Source organism: Haliotis asinina, chromosome 1 (genome assembly GCF_037392515.1).
Source record: "Haliotis asinina isolate JCU_RB_2024 chromosome 1, JCU_Hal_asi_v2, whole genome shotgun sequence".
Lineage (NCBI taxonomy): Eukaryota > Metazoa > Mollusca > Gastropoda > Lepetellida > Haliotidae > Haliotis > Haliotis asinina.
Window position 1 is genome coordinate 40,471,852 of NC_090280.1, and position 21,307 is coordinate 40,493,158.

The following is a 21,307-nucleotide window of genomic DNA, read 5'->3' on the forward strand; positions in this document are numbered from 1 at the left end:
CATACGCATGGGAGCGATTCTATACAATGCATTCCTAATAATTTTTTCTTCCTCCTGCAAACACTTTAGAAACCTTTCAGCCGCGTCAGGGCCCCTATACACTACCGGAGCTTTCGTTTCCCCGTCACAACGGACGACAATGTATCCAAACGAACAGGCTTTATGCTCTTGTGTCTTGTGGGTGAAGCTCTCACCACTAGGGGGTGTGGGGGAATCCCCCACAACTAAGGCTTCGAAGTCGGCATATATGATATAAGGCACAGACATTTGGTTCGTGTGGTTACTGAATTTTAGGATATTATCACCTTCCATTGTATGGCCGTCTGCCCCACACCTTGACAATCATCCCGGTGGGATTCTAATAAATCAGCTCGTGTGAAGCCATGTAGGCATCGTTCACAGAAGTGGGTCTTTTCTCTGTGTGCCGATTGGTCATACAACAGCCTGCTAAAGTGTTTTATCCACGTGTAGTGATACTTATCACCTCGCTGGATCATGAATATATTGATAACTTGGCAATCCTTCACCGGGCTGACCCTGTGTACTATTGTTGTGTTACCTTCATGCCCAAAGATATTTATAGCCAGATTATTCTGTTTTTCTACTTTAGTGATCTGGGATATGGGGGTGGGTTCATCTATACCATCCCAGTTGAGCCCATCGTCTTGGGGATAGCTAGAAAGCCTATCTGAATGAGTGTCAGCTGGAAATAAGGCTGACCTGATAGCTAACCTCAGGCAATCGTTTCCTCTATTCTTAACGTTTACTATGGCATGTTTGTTCCTATAGTAGGGAGGCAAGGCTAGGTATGACCCGCCTCTGAACGGCACGTAGTTAGCTATGTCTAGATAGACATTATCGATTTTATCTACAGCCCACCCGGACCCCAAGTGTGTGTAGCGTTCTAGGTATTCTCGTATCTGCTGAAAACTGGTATCGATTGATGCGTCAATGGTCTCTGGATGTGTGACGACCTCTTGTTTACCTCGGAAGTAAGGCTGAACATACTCAGTGGTCCCTGTGGAGACCTGCTTATCGAGCGACATTTTCACTGTGATCTGAAACTTGATACTTCCTAGGTTATTTAGTTCCTGGTTGACCTTATCAGCTATCAGAGGCTTGATATCTGTAATGTCTATGTTTCTATCAACGCGCATGCGCCAACCTCTCAAATAATTGCCTACGGCGTGCTCAGTGCGCACGAACTGTAGGTCAATAGCTCTATTCTGTCGTAATAATTCTAAAAGCTGTGGTTTCTTCATACGGAATTACCCGCCTAAACCCAAATCGTGTGCCTCGGCTTTCAATTGTTTTACAGTGGGACGTGCTACGGGGGCATGTGATAACAATGCGGTTAACCCGGCTCTCCCCAGGTTTGAATAACCCGTGTGTCCAAGCTGTTTTGCTTGAGCTTTTAATTGTTTTACCGTAGGAGGGGCTTCTAAACCTAGTAATCTCAACAATGCTGACTTCCGCATTCGAGAATACCCGATGACACCTCTCTGTTTTGCGACCCTCTTCAGCTCGCGTACAGTAGTCATTGTGTTTACACCTAAGAGAACTAATGTCTAATTGGTTCACAGTAACCTTATTAAAAAAATATTTCAATCCAGAAGAGGCCAAACTCGGGCAGCCGGGTCCAATTCTAGTAATTCTGTCAAATCGTCCCACGTACCTGGTAAAATATATAGTGTGGCTGTTTCAATCCAGCACTCGCCTTGGTTATAGTATTCACTTAGACTTGAAAAACGTTCTATATGGTATTGAGTCGCGATATCCCGCTCCCATTCGAAGGGGCGAGTATACTTAAAACCCTCTTTAATCCATACCACGTCCAATATTATCTTAAATCTGAAGCTTCCCCATAAGGCCAGTTCATATTTGAATATGTTTTTAACTAGAGATGCGATCACACTTTCCGCAGACATAGCTATACGTAGGTGTGTATAATCTCTAATTGGATTTTATCTTGAGCAGTCGCCTACGTTCTGTTATGTAGCCTTTTTTATTCTCGTAGATGAGTTGATGTCTGACTACGTTCGCTCCGTGAGCTTTACATAGACAGTAGTGCCCTTTAACCCCGATACCACACACAGAACACGTGTAGTTAGGACTTCCCATATGGAAACAACAGAACCCCTGATTCCTGCATTTCCTACCACAGGCCTCGGTCTTCCCCATAAGTATGTATTCGCATCGGTATGGAGCGGGTCTCATGTTTACTTATATGGGTATTTTAGTTTAATTGCTTCGCAACCAACGCAGTAGCTGCTATACCCAACACTATGAAGACCAGTTCACGATTCATTTGCCCCTTGGATGGTGTGTAGTACTGAGCGAGTGTGGGTTTATTGAGCGGTTCCAATTGTTTACCTGTTAGTAGGTAGTATTCTTTCATTGCTTCATCGACATTGTTGAATGTTTGAACGGCATGGTTTTCACGCGTGAGTTGTTCGTTAATAAAATCGATCCTCTGGAGGCGTTTTTTAGCGTACTCGGCCTGTGCTCTTTGTAATTTCTCAGTAGCGAGATCGTGCCGCTTCCTTTCTTCCTGTATTTCAGCCGCGTGATCATCTCGTAGTTTCGAGAAGAGGAAATTACTCCCGGAAAATGCCAGGGCATTCACTAACGACCCACCGACCATCATAGCTATCGTGGCCATCCCTATATTTATTTCATTATATTATCAGGTATTATTCCTTGTTTTACTAGGATGTCTTTTGTGGCCATCGCCATACCAAGGTTCATTATGAGCATACCCATATCCTGCAGGTTGAAATCTAGCTTGATAGTTGGTTGTTTAAGCACCATTTTAGTCAACCGAGCGTACCCTACGGCTAGACTGGCGACCACTGTGGCGTGGTATGCGTCGTTGACGAACGTTTTCCCCTCAGACATTATGTATATGATATAAAAATATTTAAATTATAACATGATATGCGGGTCGACAGTGGGGGTGGGGGGCTCACTGTTGGGTGATGGCTCACTGTGGGAGGGTACCCCCACGTATAACCACGAGATAGCCAAGGCAGCAGTTACGCCTACAGCCAACAACAGTCGGGTTGGGTTGGCTACTTTATGTTGGTTACACCACCGTTTTTTACCAGCAGCTACTCTCTTAGGATTCTTCTGCCTGGTTACTGTTGAAGGGGTCTCCACCGTCACTGTTGGGGGTGGGGTCTCCACCGTCACCTCGGGACTCACTGTTTCCACTGGTTCCTGTGCAGCATCCATCTATACTATTATTATTATTCTTTCTCTCAAATTGACAATGCTTTGCTGTGATAATCGCCGCCGTCACTGGAGCCAACAACATACCATATTTATGGTACAGCCCGCAGCTGATAGAGCTCACGGCGTGTTCGATAAAAGGGTCTTTCTCGAGGTCTTCCCACAGGTAAAGTCGGCGCTCTGGTGGAATGGGAAAGAAGTATGACACAATACCGGTATATATCTGGGTCATAGCCGATCCTATTGTCTTTGTCATTTCTGCTCCGAGCCGGAACTCGTATCTAGCGTACAGCTTATCGATTTCTTCGGCTGACATTTTGTGAATTTTATCCGGAGTGTAGTCTCCAAAGTAATGTTTGGCTTTGCCGCCAACAGCCAACGCCACCAGTTTCTCTCGCTTATCATCAGTGGGTGTGGGGGATTCCCCCAACTGTTCGAGTAATTCCTCACACTCCATCTTATAATATAACAAGTAAGATTTAGTTTTAACTATATAATACCCGATGCAGACAAAACACAGAGAAATGAAGGTTAAGTTGCACACGACAAACACTTCGAATATCATAGCTTTGCTTAGCTTTTGCTTAGCTTTGCTTAGCTTTGCTTAGCTTTTGCTTAGCTTTGCTTAGCTTTAGCACACCCTATATGCTACTGGTTGGTCGGTTTTTAGTACGAGCTTAGCGTGTTTAGTTTCAGCGAGCTGTTTCTTCACCCGTTCCCGTTCTAATTTGCTCATCACATCGTTCTCTCTCAAACACTCCTCGAACGAATCCCTGTCCTTGCAGTGAAATAAGGCCACCCATCGCGTCTGCTCCCTGAGGTCTTTCAACACCGAGTTGAACTTCTGCGTTAGCACCCAGACACTGTGATTTGCATGCCGGCCGGAGAAGGCCAGGTACGATAGCATGTCTCTCTTTTTTGTTATCTCGCGATTAGCGCTGCAGTCGTCCAGTATGAACAGCGTCGGTTCCCCTTTAAATTTCTCGTGAAGAGCTTTCAACCAGTCCTGCAGGCGTGTTCCAGGGTCGATTTTGTGTACGTCCGGGTCCGTCATCACCCAAGGTCGCGCGTACGTTTTATTCATGCTCAGAGTAGGGCACATGATAACGATGTTATCGAACACATCCTTGTAGTAACCCTCCAACATATCCAACACGAAAACGGTCTTCCCACAGCCAGTCTGCCCGCATATGATAGCGCAGTGTGGGTCAGTGGGGAGGTGGGGCAGTTTATTGTTGGGGTGTGTGGGGGGGTACCCCCCACTAGTAGATGGCTTGCACGAATCTCCCATTGTCTATATTAAGTTGCGCGTCCATAATAACGTACAGATATAATTTCAACTTACCAGCGGTTTGAGCCTTCTTAGTAATCTGGATGGTTATCCCTTCGCTGCCGTTATCTATACGGCGCCCGCTACCGTGCAGTTTATCATCATCCGTGGATCGCATGTCCAACCATAGGGCGTACTTGGTGGTCAGGTATTCACCGATCTGCACGGAGCCGAGGTCCAGGTCCTTTGTTATGTAATCCCCCACTGGTAGCTTTTTTATCTCATCCCACTGCTGGTGTGGTCTCATACCATGACTGAACAGCTGGTTGGGCACGCCCTCGATGGTAACTTCCACCTTTTCAATCTCGGGGTTGAAAAACTTCTCGCTGTCCCTCCGGAATGGATCGTAATACTCCACGGGGACGACCAGGATACCTTTCATCGATCGCGCCGGCACGTTCATTCCACACAGTGTCGCTCTTATCTCGCACGACTGATCTATGCCTCAATACGCGATCGTACAGGATAGCCATCTTCCCAGAGTACTGACTTCGAACCTGCCTGGCCAGCTCCGGGCTAGTGACCATGTCGAACTCCAGAGAGATGTTGTCTATGGCATAACTGGCCTCATCACCATTCGGTGTACGCACTACTTTGCTATAGTCGTTAAACGTGAGCTCGTATTCGAGCCTATCACCCAGCGCGGCCTGGTAAAACGGCGCATGTCCCGTGAGCAACTCGAAGTCGAGCGGCACGCAGAATCGATTCCCGTATGCTAGAGCGATGGCCTTTTCACCGTCCGATAGCTTGTCTTGCTGGTCTTGTGTGAAGACGTATCCTATGCGCGCCCGGGTTGATTTGCTGATGCCCTGGTACACATCATTGACTCGTTCTCTCTCGCTTTTCCAGAGATCCTTGTAGCAGTGAAACACGTCGCTGTCGTCGATGCTCAGCACCTCGTTACCGCTGATCTTGACGGTCGTTTTCTTGATGATGGCTCGTCCCACGTTCCGCACTAGCTCGCGTTTGTCGTTGTCGGAGGTCAACGTGATATTGAACGCCAGTCGAACAGTGCCTGGTACAATGAGGTCATTCTCACCAAGGTTTGGAAATCTAACCAGCAGAGTTTGATTCTGGTCTATCTTGCTGGGATTATTGGTGATGGTCACCGACTGACGCACGGCTCTGGCTCCTAATGGTTCTCTCAATCTTCTGAAAGGATCTAATTTTCTGCCGTACATTATTATATAAAGGAAATATATTTTTAATACTAAATGATGGATGAAGACATACCTATGAATGAGATGTGGGACGATAGTGCCCAGGCATTCAATGATGACCAGGAGACCTCATTCAGCCTACAGCCGGCTGTCGAGCTCTCACCAAGGACCACACTCGTGAGGGGCGCTGTCGACTCTTATCATAAAGCAGTTGAAGAAAGAGACAAAATCAAACCATTGTGGTGAGACTATGATAAGTTTACCCTTGTCGAGGGTAAGCTGTTTTTGAAGGATCACCCGGGGATCGATCTCTTCAATCAAAAAACGAGAAAACCGCTTGCTTTATCAACATTGGTCACTAAATATGATATTAACTTAGTCAAAGATAAATTAGGCTTCGAAGATTACGGTGGCGCGCGACCAAAGATTCCCCCGAAGGCCCGTCAAGATCTGGAAGTCATCAGGGACGCCACATCGGTTCAAAACATGACTTATGATATTGAAAAGGTGTTGGCCGACTACGAGAACAAGCCCTTCCCGGGTCTCGAAATTACCTTTCGGGAACTGAAGGGGTTGGACCTGTTGATGCAAACCATTCGTGGTCAGCTCTGGAAAAGCACGGCCAAAGTGAGTGAGATAGACGGCCACATCGCCCGTGAAAAGGAAAAACTCGGTGAAACTGAGGACGAGTCTATGAAAGCCACCATCGAGGAACGAATACGTAATTAGGAAGATGAAAGGCAGGTCTGGTTGGAGACAGCGTCCGGCTACAAAGAAAAGCTTCGATCCCAGGTCAACCGTGTGCGGGAAACCATCAATCAAGTCCTCTACCGAGACACCACGTTAGCAGACAGGATTCGGATATTGTTCCGGGAGCAAGGGATCACCATCGCCAGCATTCTGACTGCATTTGGTTTCATCATATCAACCCTGGTGGTGTCACTGACAGGGGGAACCCCCACACCCCCCACACCCGGCGGGGGAACTCCCACTCCCACAGGCGGTGGTGTTAAAGACTGGATAAAAAAACTCGGGGAAGGCCTAGCTAAACTGGCTGGTAAAGCCGCCGAAGCCCTTCCCGGCATCCTGGGTAGCATCGTCTCATGGTTGTTGAGCGCTCTATCTAAAACTGCCATGTGGCTCAGTCAAAACCTGTGGGCAGCCATCGTCGCCGTGGCGGGTCTGGTGTACGTAGCAGCTAAAAAATCTTTAACCAAATAAGTCCCAAAGCTACCCCACCAACCACCAGGGCAGTTTTACTATGCTGATAGGGGGGTACCCTCACATGAATATGAGGGTGTGTGGGAGGCACATGAACTTTAGGCTCCGGGGGTGGCGCCACTATACCTTTTTCACGTGGTGGGATGTGTGGGATATAGGCGGTGTTAATATCGGGGTTGATACCCAACTTTTGATCCTTCGTGGCTATGACTATTTTGTTGTTATAACCCACCACTTTTTTTACTCTCAGTTGCATATCACTCGGAGCCATGTACAACCCCACGCCGAACACATAACTGACTTTCGATCTGGCGTATTCTAACACGTTTTGGTAGCGTTCGATGGCCCGCGGGAGATCAACTGGAGAATTGATAGCATCCTCAACGTTGGAAACGAACTGTTTCTGAGCGTCGTAAGCAGTTCCCTTACCGAGGATGTTGGAACGCGTCATAGACTGCGCACCCAACAGCGCCCACACGTACGTTCGAATCGAGTCGTTCAAGCGTATTGTACCAGCACGAGTGAATTCTTTCGATGTTTTTGAGATCATTTTAGTCCAGGCTGTGGCTGCATCAGGATTGGTTTGCTTTATACAGCTGACATGGATCTGTTCATTCGTTGTGGGGCCTGTAAATGTATGACGGTGTGGGTTGTATGAACCATCTTTAGAACCGGCCTGATATGTTCCGGACCTGTAGAAGTACACGAGAACTATACCGAGACCATGGTTCACACCAGGAAGGCGAAAGTCTTTATTCGTTGGAATCTCAAACTCCCCACAAACACGTTCATAAGCGCGTTTATCATAGGGGTTATTCGTCATACTCCACGCTTTATCTTGGGGAAGAGGAGCACTTATTTCCTTCAATATTCGTCTCGTTTGATAATAAATATGAAACAAAATAACCGCCTTACTCAGTTCGTCTGTACTGTAGTCTGGTGTCACACCCGACCCTGTCGTCGCACACCACACAGCAAAGTTGAGTTGGTTCTGCCAAAACTGCATTGGGTTTTGATTCCAGTTTACCACCGCCTGCGCGTTATTAACGGACACGACATAGTTTTCAAAGATATTAATAAAGGTTGTTTTAAACCCCGTGCCATCTGCATTCACCACGATTTTCAAGTGTGCTAAATCCATATTATAATATATAATTCATATATTATAATATGTACATAACACTTCCAGGAATAACGAGCGGTGAGGCCGTTCAGCTGACGCACGCGATCGATAACACGTCAGGTCAACTCGAAGTCGCACTCTGCGATATCACCTACCTACCGCAATGGACTAACATTAATATCAGCAACAATAAGCTGTTCGTCAGTGGAACTCGCAGCCAGATAACTGACGGCTACTACAGCGTGTGCTCTCTAAACGACGAGGTCTTCAAACCCCTGGGAGCCGAACTCAAGATGAATGACTCAAACGGCACAGTGGTGTTAATCAACAACGGAAGAAACCCCTTGAGGCTCGGCCGACCATTAGCGAGGATACTCGGTATGTCTCCTGACGAGATAAAACCAACAACAACAGTCACAGGCACGAAGTTACCCGACCTAGTACCGTACCGAGAGCTGTACATTCATCTCAGTCAGGTGAGCACAACGTACAACATTCAAGGAGGTCACCCTTCCACTATACTGAGAGCAGTGCCGGTGAAAACTGAGAAATACAACGACGGTAGAACCGAGTCGTTTTCACCACGGCAGTATAAAAAATTAACCCAGGGCAACATACCTGAGCTGACAATATCAGTGTTAGATATAAATCATAATCCTGTAAATATAGGATACCTCAGCTTAACGCTTCATGTAAAATGACCAGCGCACAAGGGCCCGGAGTTAAAAAATGCGTCAATATCGGGATCTCCGACCTCGGAGACACGCGCAGTTTCGACGCTCCCGGAGTAGATGGCACATCGTACGCCTTGCAACTGAAAAACAACATTTACAAACGCGTTGAAATCCCCTCCGGTGGAGCCCTAAGTGATATGATAGATACCACAAGAGCAACAGTAAACACTAAGTACTCCCTTGTCAACACCGGTGATAATAACTGGATAATATACCCATCGTTCGGGGGTAAACTGTTCGACTTAGACGATGTTGAGAGCACTACCGTCGCCCGAAACAAGCCATATATGCTCGTCTTCACCGAAGATGACAAGTGGGTGTTGTTACCCGATAACGACGACTGGTTTCTCAATATTAGACTCGTCTCTCCCTACGTGTTCACGGATAACAAAGACAACCACCTAAACAAAGTCGTGAACAATGGAACCATACTCGTGGCTTACGTCCCAACTCAGAGATGTAGCATAGTCGTAAGCCCACTCGACACTATGGCAGCTCATATGCTATCGAGTAAACCAACCATACAAAACGTGAAATTGCAGTTGGTGTCTGAATTCGAAGGCGTGGTCAGTATACTAGAGAGTCTGCTGGCAAACTCAACACTGATCATCAAAGTCTACCTAGGGGAACCATCGGGGAATGATGTCGAGATAGTGAAGGGGATCAAACTCGGGTGGGGGAAACGACACCAGTATCAAGTTTGCAACGTTTACGTGCGGGTGGGTACCGACTCCAACACCAGTCTGCAGGGGGTCAACGTGATCGTGGAAAACAAGATATCACTAACCAATATCTTCCTGCCTGCCAACATACACTTCATGGGTATGAAGTTCACCCCTGAACTATTATCAAAAAACCAGTTGGAAATTATATCATAATAGTATAATAATGACTAGTCATCATCCCAACACTACGCTTAACGACTTAGGAGATACGGAGGGATTCGATCAGCCTGGTGAGGAAGACACCTTATACATCCTGCACTTCAAAGACAACGTGTACAGACGGGTGTCGTTATTAGATTTAAAAGAGCCCAAATGGTTGATCAACTTAACACTCACCTCACCTTATATCACAATAGGCGAAAATGGGGTTGTCACTAAGATTAGTAACAACGGTAGCTGGGTCGGGGATTTCATTCCGGAGAGGGGATTAGCACTCAAGATAGCTGCTGCTGGTGCCGAAAAAAATAAGTTAAAGTCTGGATCAAAAAATAAATTAACATTTAGCTATAATACTTATAGAATATCCCCCCCTTTCACACTCATCATAGAAGTCTTCTTTTTACCTGTAGAAAATGAAAACATCTCAAGAGTACACCAAATTTTACCCGGGGTGTCAATACACTGGTATGACCAACAACACATATACGAATATTGCCATATTGTTATACAACAGGATACCACGGGTCCTATAAACCGCTTAATAAGCCTCAGTGGGGTTTTTGTTACAACAGGAAAGTCTATTAGCCTCTCACCTATTACCCTGACTAATAGTCTAAATCTTGTAGACTTCAAATACATTGATAGAGTATTAACTGAAACCCAATTAAAATATCTTTCATAATATATATTATAGGATGGGTCTGTACCCAGTTGTAGAGGAAGTAGCGAAGACGTTGGAAACCGTAGATGGGTTCCGCTTGAGGCAGTTATGTGATGTGAAACGGCAACTAGAACAAGACCGTGACACGCGGAAAGCACTATGTAAGAAGTACAATAGAGCTTTCAATATCGTTGACGGGGCTGACACTGCCCTTATGGCAACCAGCATGGGACTAGGGGCGGCAGGCGTTGGGTTGTTAACCACCATCGTGGCTGCACCTATAGTGCTAGGTTTTGAAATAACAGCTGGGATAGCGGGGGTGTTAGGGTTGGCGCTTAAGTTGGTATCACGCAGACTGCATAGTAAGGCATTGAAACACGACGAGATCAGGGTTCTGGCCGAAGCAAAGCTGAACACAGTGAGTGAGTGTATTTCCACGGCACTCTCTGATAGTAAGATCTCAGAAGAGGAGTTTCGTTCAATCCTCTCTGAACTCAAAAAATATAACGGAATGAAACAAGATATTCGATCCAAGTCTCGTAAGTCTGCTATCAGCGAGGACGAGAAAAAAAAGTACATAGCACAGGGGATACAAAAAGCCCAGCAAGCCTTTATTATGAACACCAAAGAGATCGTAGGCGGTTCACGTTAAACTGCTTCATTGATATAAACGTGTATTGATCGTACCGTACGGCACAGTGTTAGGCACAGTAATTACCGCCAACTTTTTTGTAGTAGGGGTAATAATAGCAAGAGCTAAGGGCCCCACCAACGCCTTATTTAGTAAATAAGGCGTTGTAGAGACTTTTTGTGAAAGTGGTCCAGAACCCCCATTGTATATACTACTACAAGATTATATTGTTCATTAGAGTACGTACTGAAAATATTGAAATTTCATTTTGCATGCACCCAGGGAAAATGTTGCAAGACGCAGAGAGAATTACGTGACCATGGAGCGGCCAAATGCAGGTATAGCACCAATATCATATTCAACATGTACTCAATGACATGAAGGGTCAAGTGCAGGTATAGCACCAATATCATATTCAACATTTACTAAATGACATGAAGGGTCAAGTGCAGGTATAGCACCAATATCATATTCAACATTTACTAAATGACATGAAGGGTCAAGTGCAGGTATAGCACCGGTGTTACGTGTAGCATACACCAACTCACGTGAACGGCCAAGTGCAGGTATAGCACCAATATCATATTCAACATTTACTAAATGACATGAAGGGCCAAGTGCAGGTATAGCACCGGTGTTACGTGTAGCATACACCAACTCACGTGAACGGCCAAGTGCAGGTATAGCACCAATATCATATTCAACATGTACTAAATGACATGAAGGGTCAAGTGCAGGTATAGCACCGGTGTTAGTGTAGCATGCACTGACTCACGTGAACGGCCAAGTACAGGTATAGCACCAGTGTTATGTATAGCAAATACTGAATGCAATGAACAGCCAAGTACAGGTATAGCACCAGTGTTATGTATAGCAAATACTGAATGCAATGAACGGCTGCGTGCAGGTATGGCGCCAGTGTTACGTTTAACTTATACTGATAGACATGGACGGCCGACTGCAGATATAGCACCAGTTATGTGTAGCTTTTACTGATAGACATGGACGGCCGACTGCAGATATAGCACCAGTTATGTGTAGCTTTTACTGATAGACATGGACGGCCGACTGCAGATATAGCACCAATGTTATGTGTAGCTTATACTGATAGACATCAACGGCCAACTGCAGGTATAGCACCAGTGTTATATAAAGTCTATGCTATGTGGTTAGAATAAGGTATACCCCGTTATCATGTAAATCTATGCATACATGTGCGTATTTGAATTCGTGACTATATTTGTCAAATCAAGTGTTAACTCATGTGTGTCAATTTTTATCAGGAGCAATCTTTCATTATGTCTGGAACGGGAGCAAATGTCAATTTACACAAGAAAACAAGACTTTCTTAGCAGAAAACATGTGAGACATGACCATGGGAAATTAAGAAGGTTGAGAATGAACCTACCTACTGCGATATTGAAATGACCCAAAGCAGAGGTAATTCATATAGTTGTATTAACATAGATTGTTTACGTCGTGTGTGCATTCGTGCAGCCCTAGAGGCGTGGGTACAGTTAATTACAAGACACCGGAAGACAGTACATCCCTGAAGACGGTGTACTTAACATGTTAAAGAAGGAAATCAGACTGCCGCAACCGACGATGTATCAATCTGTCATAGACTCGCAATGCTAATGGCACCATGAGCCAATGTCCAATTTATGGATATATGTTCAGAGGTAAAACACTTTGATTATGAGAGGATTAACAGGTCAATCACTTAACCCTTTGGAGGAGAAGCAATTCCTGCGGATACATGGGAGCATAACAAAGTAAAGGCGCTTTAAAATAATGCAGCGAAAGGCCGTTTTTGCCCCAAAATACGATATTTTGCAACGAGGTGTGTTATCGAATAACTAAGGAACAAATTTTTAACTTACCTTACCAGAGGTCTTATGCATATTACCTCACGCTACGCTAGAAGAGATCAGAAAGTCGTCGATTCGCCATTCCTTGAATGGCTACCTCATGTAATCTACCAATGTAGTCACGGAAGTGACGTGATCTCCCCACTCGCACAAGCGCGAGCAATAAAAAAAGTTACTTTTACTTTTACCGTTCGTCCGATCGGACGTGTCTGATTCGCTTGAAGTTACATACTTGTGATTTAATAAAGTTGTTTCCCAACAGGTAGGTGTGTGTTTGTATCCCTCAGGTGTGCGTGTTTAGTTAAATAGTGTTTAACTACACTTAATGTGCTACCTCGTGTTGTGTTTTTTGTCCCACTTCGGTGTGGGTTTTCCTGCGTCATTTGTGAGGGCGGCATGGCGTTTTTGGGGGTATTATTCCGTGTCAGGTTTCTCCTCCATGTGTTTTTCCATGTCGTGTGGTAGTTTTGTCCATGTTTCACTATTTTTCATGTCATTTTTTATGCCACGTGGCGTTGTACCGCAGACTGCCATTTTGGTTGTTTGCTCTTCGCTGTCGCGAGCTTACAGGCGTACCCACTTTATAATGGGGGTGCGCTTTTGCTGCACTTTTTGTAGAGGGGTGTTTTCGCTTTCTCCCCGTCCAGCGTTGGTTTTTCTTTTCACGCATTGGGATGTGTTTTGTCTGTTGGAGTTCACTTTGTATGACTCGTCAGTTGTGCACTATCTGCAAGGGACAGAAATCAGCTAAAGATCTTCACCCTTGGTGCCCGGACTGTGCGTCATAAGCCTGCTCTTTCGACAGTCTCTGTCAGCATTGTGAGAGACTGTCCGTTGCAGAATTCAAGACCTTTCTGGCTGTAAGAAGAAAGAGATTCACACAGCGCAGAGGGAGAATGTCATCCCCAGCATCATCTTTACAGGACGATTCAGATGTCCAAGAAGTTGGCGTTCCCGTTCTTTACACCGCAGTCGTCGTCGGTGCTCGCGGGAAAAAGCGTTACATTCCAAGGAGAGATTCCATTCGGGTCCGTGGCCACGGTAAGGACGCCGATACTCAGCGAAAGCCCAGGAACACAGCCGTGATACTCCATCAACGAGAGTGCGAGGCAGGGGCAAGTGCCCCTACTCTGGACGTTGAAGACAGGGATGCCTACGACTTCCACCCCTAGTAGTACCTATCCACCCGACTGCAGTAGGTGGGAGACTAGGGGTCTTCCGGGCCAACTGGTCATTCCTGGAGGACCCATTTGTAAGCAAGATCTTAAAGTCCGGTTACAAGCTGCCATTGGTCGAGAATCCACAGCTGACTTCTACTCCCCAGTCGCGGATATATCCTCAACATCAACAAGCTCTCCCAGCGTCGAACATCGACATCCTGTTGTCCAAGAGAGCCATAGAGACAGTGCTGGAACCCCATCGCTCCCCGGGGTTCCACTCACCCATCTTCCTGGTGCCGAAGAAAGATTCCGACAAGATGCGCATGGTACACAATATGGCGGCCTTCAACAGACTGTATCTGGCCGAACCTCCACATTTCCGGATGATCCGATTTCACTGGAGCAGATCCGAGCCAAATTGTCACATAGGGGCTTGGCTAGCCAGTCTGGGCATGCAAGATGTGTATCTGCACGTTCCCATCTACCCACATCACAAGATTCAATGTCAAAACTGTTAAGGATCTTTTTTACCAGTGTTAGTTCTCATTTACTTATTGTTTTTTTAAAAGAATTTGATTTCATGATTTGAATTTGATTTGATTGTAAATAGATATATTTTAATGATTGGTGGACGTGTAAATTAGCAACTGGTATTGTTAGTGGCTGTATCCTCAAAGGGGGTTAAAGTATCGTAACATTATTGTCCTCCTGAGAGAGTGCATAAGTCCCAAAACTTTCACAGTTCAATTTTTGTTTACCCGATTTTAAACGTAGCATAATTGTTCTTTTAAAATTTGGCTAAACATTCGTACAATCGCCAGCGGCTGAAAGCGGCTTTTTTAATCGTAGTATATGTGTCCTTTTAAATGTATGGCTATATGTGCTTGCATTGCTAACGACTGAGGGATGGTGTAAAGCCAACTAGGGTCCATGCAGGTAGCAAAGGTACTGTAAGACCCCATGGACCCTGGTATGGTGATCTACCTTCTGTTGTTGGCGATCTGTAGCCTGTTTTTATATTGCATTGTCTAAGTAGTGATAGTAGTTTTAACTTTCCATGCTAGTTTTAATTCAAACTGTGATATTCTAGATGTTTTACTGTCCTTCGTTGACAGGTTTTATAATGTACATATGGTCTTTTTCATTGTAGAATGTTCTCGTCACGATATTTCTGAAATACTGCCGATGTGATAATATTAACTCACTCACTCACTCACTATGAAAAGCAACCCGTAAAGGCATGGAACCTGTTTATTTGGTTTTAGCCTGTTTTTATATCGTATCGTCCTCTTTAATTGAATTGTTTTAGATTTCATTACTAAATTGTCACTACGTTTAAAATCGGGTAAACAAAAATTGAACTGTGAAAGTTTTGGGACTTATGCACTCTCTCAGGAGGACAATAATTTTACGATACTTTACTAAAGCCAACGGTAAAGGACTCATTGGACTCATAAAGGATACATTGGAGAAACGCTGAGACCAATCAACACCAGAATGAAGGAACATCAGACCTCAGTCAGGAAACTCGACCAGAAATCGGCCATCTCTGAACACATTCTCAAGAACCCTGAACACTCAATTCGATGGGAGGACACTAGGATACTATCTACCAACAACAACAACTGGCGTCAAAGGAAACTGCAAGAGGCCATCGAGATCCGGAGACAGAAACCAGCCATCAACCGCGACCAAGGAGTGTACCTACCAAGTGCCTGGGACTTATTGATAAATTAATCTCATCTATCTGTGTACATTCTATCTATGTAATTCCTGTAAACATGCTCACCCCCTATCGTATGTATCACCATTGGCTTCCATCCTTATCCCCAATCATGTACATCGTCCTTACCCCGTATCTGTGTTATGTAAACATATCCAATCAACTGTAATGCATTACCATTGGCTTCCATCATTGTTATCATAACTATCGGCTTCCTATCAGTGCTTGTTTATACTAGCTTTCGTTAACTCATTCCACGTGTTACTTTGTTATTGTTTTACCTGTACATATAAATACACCTCTGTATCCCTTTCTCAATCATCTGATGAAGGAGTAAGCATTAACTCCGAAACGTTGTGTTCTCTCATAAAGAAGTTGATATCCATAAAAATCTTCATTCTTATGTGATAGTCTAGATGCTCTACTGTCCTTCGTTGACAGATTTTTTACCATTCTCTATTATGTGTGATATTAATGGTTCTCGTCACGATATGGCTGAAATATTGCCGATGTGGCGTTAAATTTTAACTCACTCAGTCAGTCACATCACAGGAAGTATCTGAGATTCTTTTTCAACGGAGTACATTACCAGTGGAGGGTGCGTCCTTTCGGAATTTCTACGGCCCCGTGGTTTTCACGCGGATCACACTGCCGGTTACAAGATTTCTACATCTCAGGGGAGTGGACTTCGATCCGTACATAAACGACTGTCTTCTCAACCACTGCAGTCCTCAGTTGCTACGCAAACAGTTGGACTTCTCCACCCGACTGTTACATCGACTGGGTTGGATTGTCAACACCGAGATGTCTCATCTGGAACCAACGCAAGAGTTAACGTTCATCAGAGGGTTGTTTCTGACGCAGGTCAATCTTGTCAGGGGCCCTCCCGACTGGTGGCGGAAGATAAGGGGCGTCTCATGCTGCGACCGTTACAGAGGTTTCTGCTACAAATCATCTGGAAGGACGATCTCAAGTCAGTGTTCCTTTTACCTCCGCACCTACATCGGTACCTTCGGTGGTGGACGGTACAATCGAACGTCTGCGCCGGTGTTTGTTTAAAATACTTCAGTCACGACCACGAGTTGTTTGTGGATGCATCCCTGCTGGCGTGGGGTGCCCACATGAGCGTCCGGACGACCTCAGGGCTGTGGTCCGACGCCGAAAAGCTGTGGCACATCAACAACGTGGAAATGCAAGCCGTCATCTTAGCAGTGTGCCACTAGTTTGTCTAACCAACACCAAGCTCCTGGTGGCGTCAGACAATTCTACAGTCGTTTGGGTTATCCTGAACCAGGGCACGACCAGGTCCAAGCAGCTCCTAGACCAGATGTTCCTATTAGCAGGGCTTCTAGACAGCAACAGATTTACAGTCGCGGTTCGGCACATACCCGACTGCAAGAATATTCTGGCAGACGCACTGTCGCGTCCCGGCAGACCATCTCCGACGGAATGGATGCTCCAATCAGACGTGTTTCGCCAGCTTTGCCTTCTTCACAGGAGGCCCCTGGTGGACCGCTTTGCCAGCAGCTTCAACCACCAGTTGCCAACTTAAGTGTCTCCCGTACCGGGCCCGCAGGCTTGGGCAATCGACGCGTTATCCCAGTCGTGGGAATGTCTGGACGCGTACGCGTTTCCACCACCTGTCCTTCTCTCAGAAGTGGTCACCAAGATCAAGCCGACGCTGAACCTGAGACCCGTTTTGGTCGCGCCTTTGTGGCCAGCCAGACCGTGGTTTCCTGCTAAGGTCTCACCAACGGAGAGCCGCTCCAACTCCCAGACTGGTCACATCTACTACGTCATCCTCACAGTCGACATCTGGATCCGCTGAGGTTCCATCTGCACGACTGGGTCATTTGCAGAAGGCGCTGAGGGCTAAAGGCTATTCCTCGCGTGTGGCGAGTGTCATAGCCCGGGCTCATCGTGTATCCACCAGATCCCTATATGATGACAAGTGGCGCTCTTACGAGACCTTTTTGCTCAAAGATCACAGGATGCCATGACAGCCTCTCCACAGTTTGTGGCGAACTTAGTGATGTTCCTGCGAAACTCCCAGCATCTGAAAGGCAGTACGTTGGGTACTTATCTGTCGGCTCTAAATTCCGTCGCGGGGGTTAAAGTGGATCTTCCGATTTCCAAGGTACCGGAGTTGGTTGCCCTACTGAAGGCGTTCAAGTTGGAGGACCAGAAGGTCAAGTTTCGCCCTCCAGCTTGGGATCTTAATATCGTCTTACAGCACCTGAGAGGACCTCCATATGAGCCCCTAGGGAACGCCTCATTCGAGTTGTTCTCCAAGAAGACAGCTGCTAGCTCTAGCTACTGCAGCTAGAGTTAGTGAGATACATGCGCTGGATGTCACACAAGTTCGTTTTGAACAGTGGAGGCATGGTCTAGTCCACTTGGGTCTGCTGTGAGATTTTGTTGCAAAGAATCAGCTTCCCGGTCATCCGGACAGACGGTTCTCCATCCCTCCCTTATTGGCTATCCTGAGACGACATGACACGGAGGAGGAGCTGTTGTGTCCTGTCAGGGCTCTCAGATGTTACATCCAGAAGTTCTCTGGAGTCCACACCACCGTCCATCTGTCGAAGCCATATGCATAAGACCTATGGTAAGGTAAGTTAAACGTTTACTAAAATCTAAATATTTCAGATATATAAATACTTACCTTACCTCCCCACTTTGGACTCTTCGGACCTTTCCTGCTGCCAGTAAAAGTGATTTTTTTGGATTGCTCGCGCTCGCGCGAGTGGGGAGATCACGTCACTTCCGTGACTACATTCGTAGATTACATGAGGTAGCCATTCAGGGAATGGCGAATCGACGACTGTCTGATCTCTTCTAGCGTAGCTTGAGGTAATATGCATAAGACCTATGGTAAGGTAAGTATTTAAATATCTAAAATATTTAGATTTTAATAAAATAGGAAACACAAAGCTTTCTCTAATTCATCAGACTACAGACTGTCCAGACGTATGAAGTAAAGCAACTTTCTGTCTGTTGACATTTATGCCCCCAAAGTGTGACAGAAAGGGATTAGGGAAAATAGGTGGTTCCCTGCACCATTGTTTATGACTCATGGTGTTTCTGACCTGTCATCGTGGGGTTCATTATATATGCATGGCTATTCTGCCAAATGGAGCGTACAAGCCGTTTCATGTGTGAGATTGTTTTTCTAAAGAAACACAATGTTTCAGGTGCCGATCCTGCTCACGTCTATGGCAATCCTGGATTTGAAGGTGAAGAAAATACTCGGCAAGAACAAGGTAACTTTTTCGATTGTAAAACTAAGAGTTTAACTATAAATGTTTATGACTGAAGTAGACTTCCATAGATTCTTGAACCTAACATTGTCAAGATATGACAAGGAAAACGTTCTGCACATGCAACTCCATTTCCCTACAATCTGAATCTTGAAAATCAAGTTTCACACACTTGGTTTCACCAGTCTGTTGTGAGATTTTCCTTTCACAAGAGTTAGAAAATCAGTCATGGTGAGGAGAAAGTTAACTATCGCTTAGAGATGGCATGTGATAGGCATGAAAAATGCTCTCATAAGAAATTCAAGACCTCGGGAAATCTTTCAGAACGTTGTATGGTAGACATGTGGAGGACATTTCTATAATTGATGGATCAGTGACACAAATGTCAGATGCAATTGCCCATTTTGACGCATGCACCACGTTCCCGAATAATTTCAGGTAACAGCTGGCTAGACCTTTTGCCAGCGACTGGGCAGGATATGCTCACCTTTTCGCGAACACCTGGTATCATCAATGTTTCATTGTGATTCATAAACACATCCTCTGTCATTGTTATCGCATGGTGACAATCAATGGAGTGTCTGGTTCAGATTGGATTTGTTTGCAAACAACATTGAACTCATGCAATTCTGCTAAACAAATATAAGTCCATGATGTATTCTTAATTGCACAATCGATTCTGCTTTTAGCAGATACTTCTTGTCAATGTGGAATGGTGTTGATGCTTCTATTTGTCTGAAAAATGGGGCCTGCACGCAGGGTCGCAGTGGGCGAGCTGTCTAAGGCGCCAGGCCTGTGATCCTAGCGAACCTTGCGACAGTGTAAAAACCTTGGAGTCAACTTTGTGTGCAGACTCTTTTCGTGTTGTCACAACCCCAGGGTAGAGTACACAGCCCCGTGCACTTACAAGAACCACGAATCCGTTGGTAGATGAGCAGATGATGGCCACATGAATACGTGCAAAAACCTAGTTGTGGGTAGAGCAACGTGCAGTAAACGTGTACAAGGCACTGTGACTATGTGATCCAGTGCACCAAGCTATGAATGAGTACCTCGTAAAAGTCACATTAACCCGGTTGTATGATCCCCAGGGAGTTGCAATTTTAAAGTATGTGTCGTTGCGACTGATATCTAATGATCAAAGAAAAAACAAAGCACCTTTGAGTAGCTGAACTGATTACAAATATTAGCATAATAATTAGAATATGTATTAGTGTATTACAGAGTGGAAATGAAACTTATATATATATATTGCGCAAACAGTTCAATTTGATGCATTCTGACATATTCTGAAATTCTACACGTTACCAGGAACTGCTTCTGGCCCATCCTCCTTCAACATACAGATTGGAATGAACAAGAAAACACGCGGCGCCAAAAGAGGTACTTAGATGCTGCTTAAGAAACTACAGCGCTCATGTGTGTACCCGCTTATACAAAGTCTATATACACCCAGTATATACAATGAATCGCGAAAACGGTTGGCCCTCTGTCGTACACAATCCCCACATTCCCATCTGCCTTGGCCCACGGGTCATGAGCAGGTAGCCAGGCATGATTCTTGGTCCAGAGTAGTCCATCCCAATTGAATGGACCGATGCTCATGTTATTGATCACTCTGGTCCAGGTCAAATATTCACCGTCATATAGTATTGCTGAGTGCGACATTAAACAACACACCAGCCAACCAAAATCTGTGCCTCAAGCCGTGCAACCAGGAGTGCGAAGTGTTTATCAGTGTTATGAATTAATGGTTGTCAGGGATGGTAAATGGTCCTGTATATCACTGATGGTACATGAGTGGTACACGGTCCTGGTTATCAGTGATGGTTCGTGGTCTTGGTCCTGGCTATCAGTGATGGTACACACTCCTGATTATCACTGATGGTAAGTGGTCCTGATCCTGGTTATCAGTGATGGTACGTGGTCCTGGCTATCAGTGATTGTACACGGTCCTGGTTATCACTGATGTTACGTGGTCGTGGACCTGGCTATCAGTGATGGTACACGGTCCTGGTTATCAGTGATGGTACGTGGTCGTAGTCCTGGCTATCAGTGATGGTGCACGGTCCTGGTTATCAGTGATGGTACGTGGTCCTGGTCCTGGCTATCAGTGATGGTACGTGGTCCTGGCTATCAGTGACGGTACGTGGCCCTGGCTATCAGTGATGGTTCTTGATGGCCCTTTTTAATAATGGTACAACAGAAACTTGAACATGCCCACGTGTGTTTTCTTTGTTTTATACAGAAGTGAAAGAGAGGAATATAAGAAAAGCAAGAAGACACAAGAACGGTAAGAGGATAATTATACTTGCCGT

General features: G+C 45.4%; 1 protein-coding gene across 2 annotated transcripts in view; it reads left to right on the plus strand.

Moving 5' to 3' along the window:
* The window catches only part of LOC137291361 (deleted in malignant brain tumors 1 protein-like), a 54,321-nt gene that overhangs the window by 31,971 nt on the left and 1,043 nt on the right, over window positions 1–21,307 (plus strand). Inside the window, exons 15-19 of one of the 2 annotated variants that reach the window (XR_010957255.1) lie at window positions 11,258–11,313; window positions 12,367–12,415; window positions 18,924–18,992; window positions 20,301–20,372; window positions 21,238–21,282. Coding sequence is in view for 1 of the 2 variants with exons in the window: in XM_067822680.1 (XP_067678781.1) it covers window positions 11,258–11,313; window positions 18,924–18,992; window positions 20,301–20,372; window positions 21,238–21,282 (242 nt within the window). In the remaining variant the exon portion in view is untranslated. The remainder of the gene's footprint in view (window positions 1–11,257; window positions 11,314–12,366; window positions 12,416–18,923; window positions 18,993–20,300; window positions 20,373–21,237; window positions 21,283–21,307) is intronic. The other variant, XM_067822680.1, reaches the window with a different exon arrangement.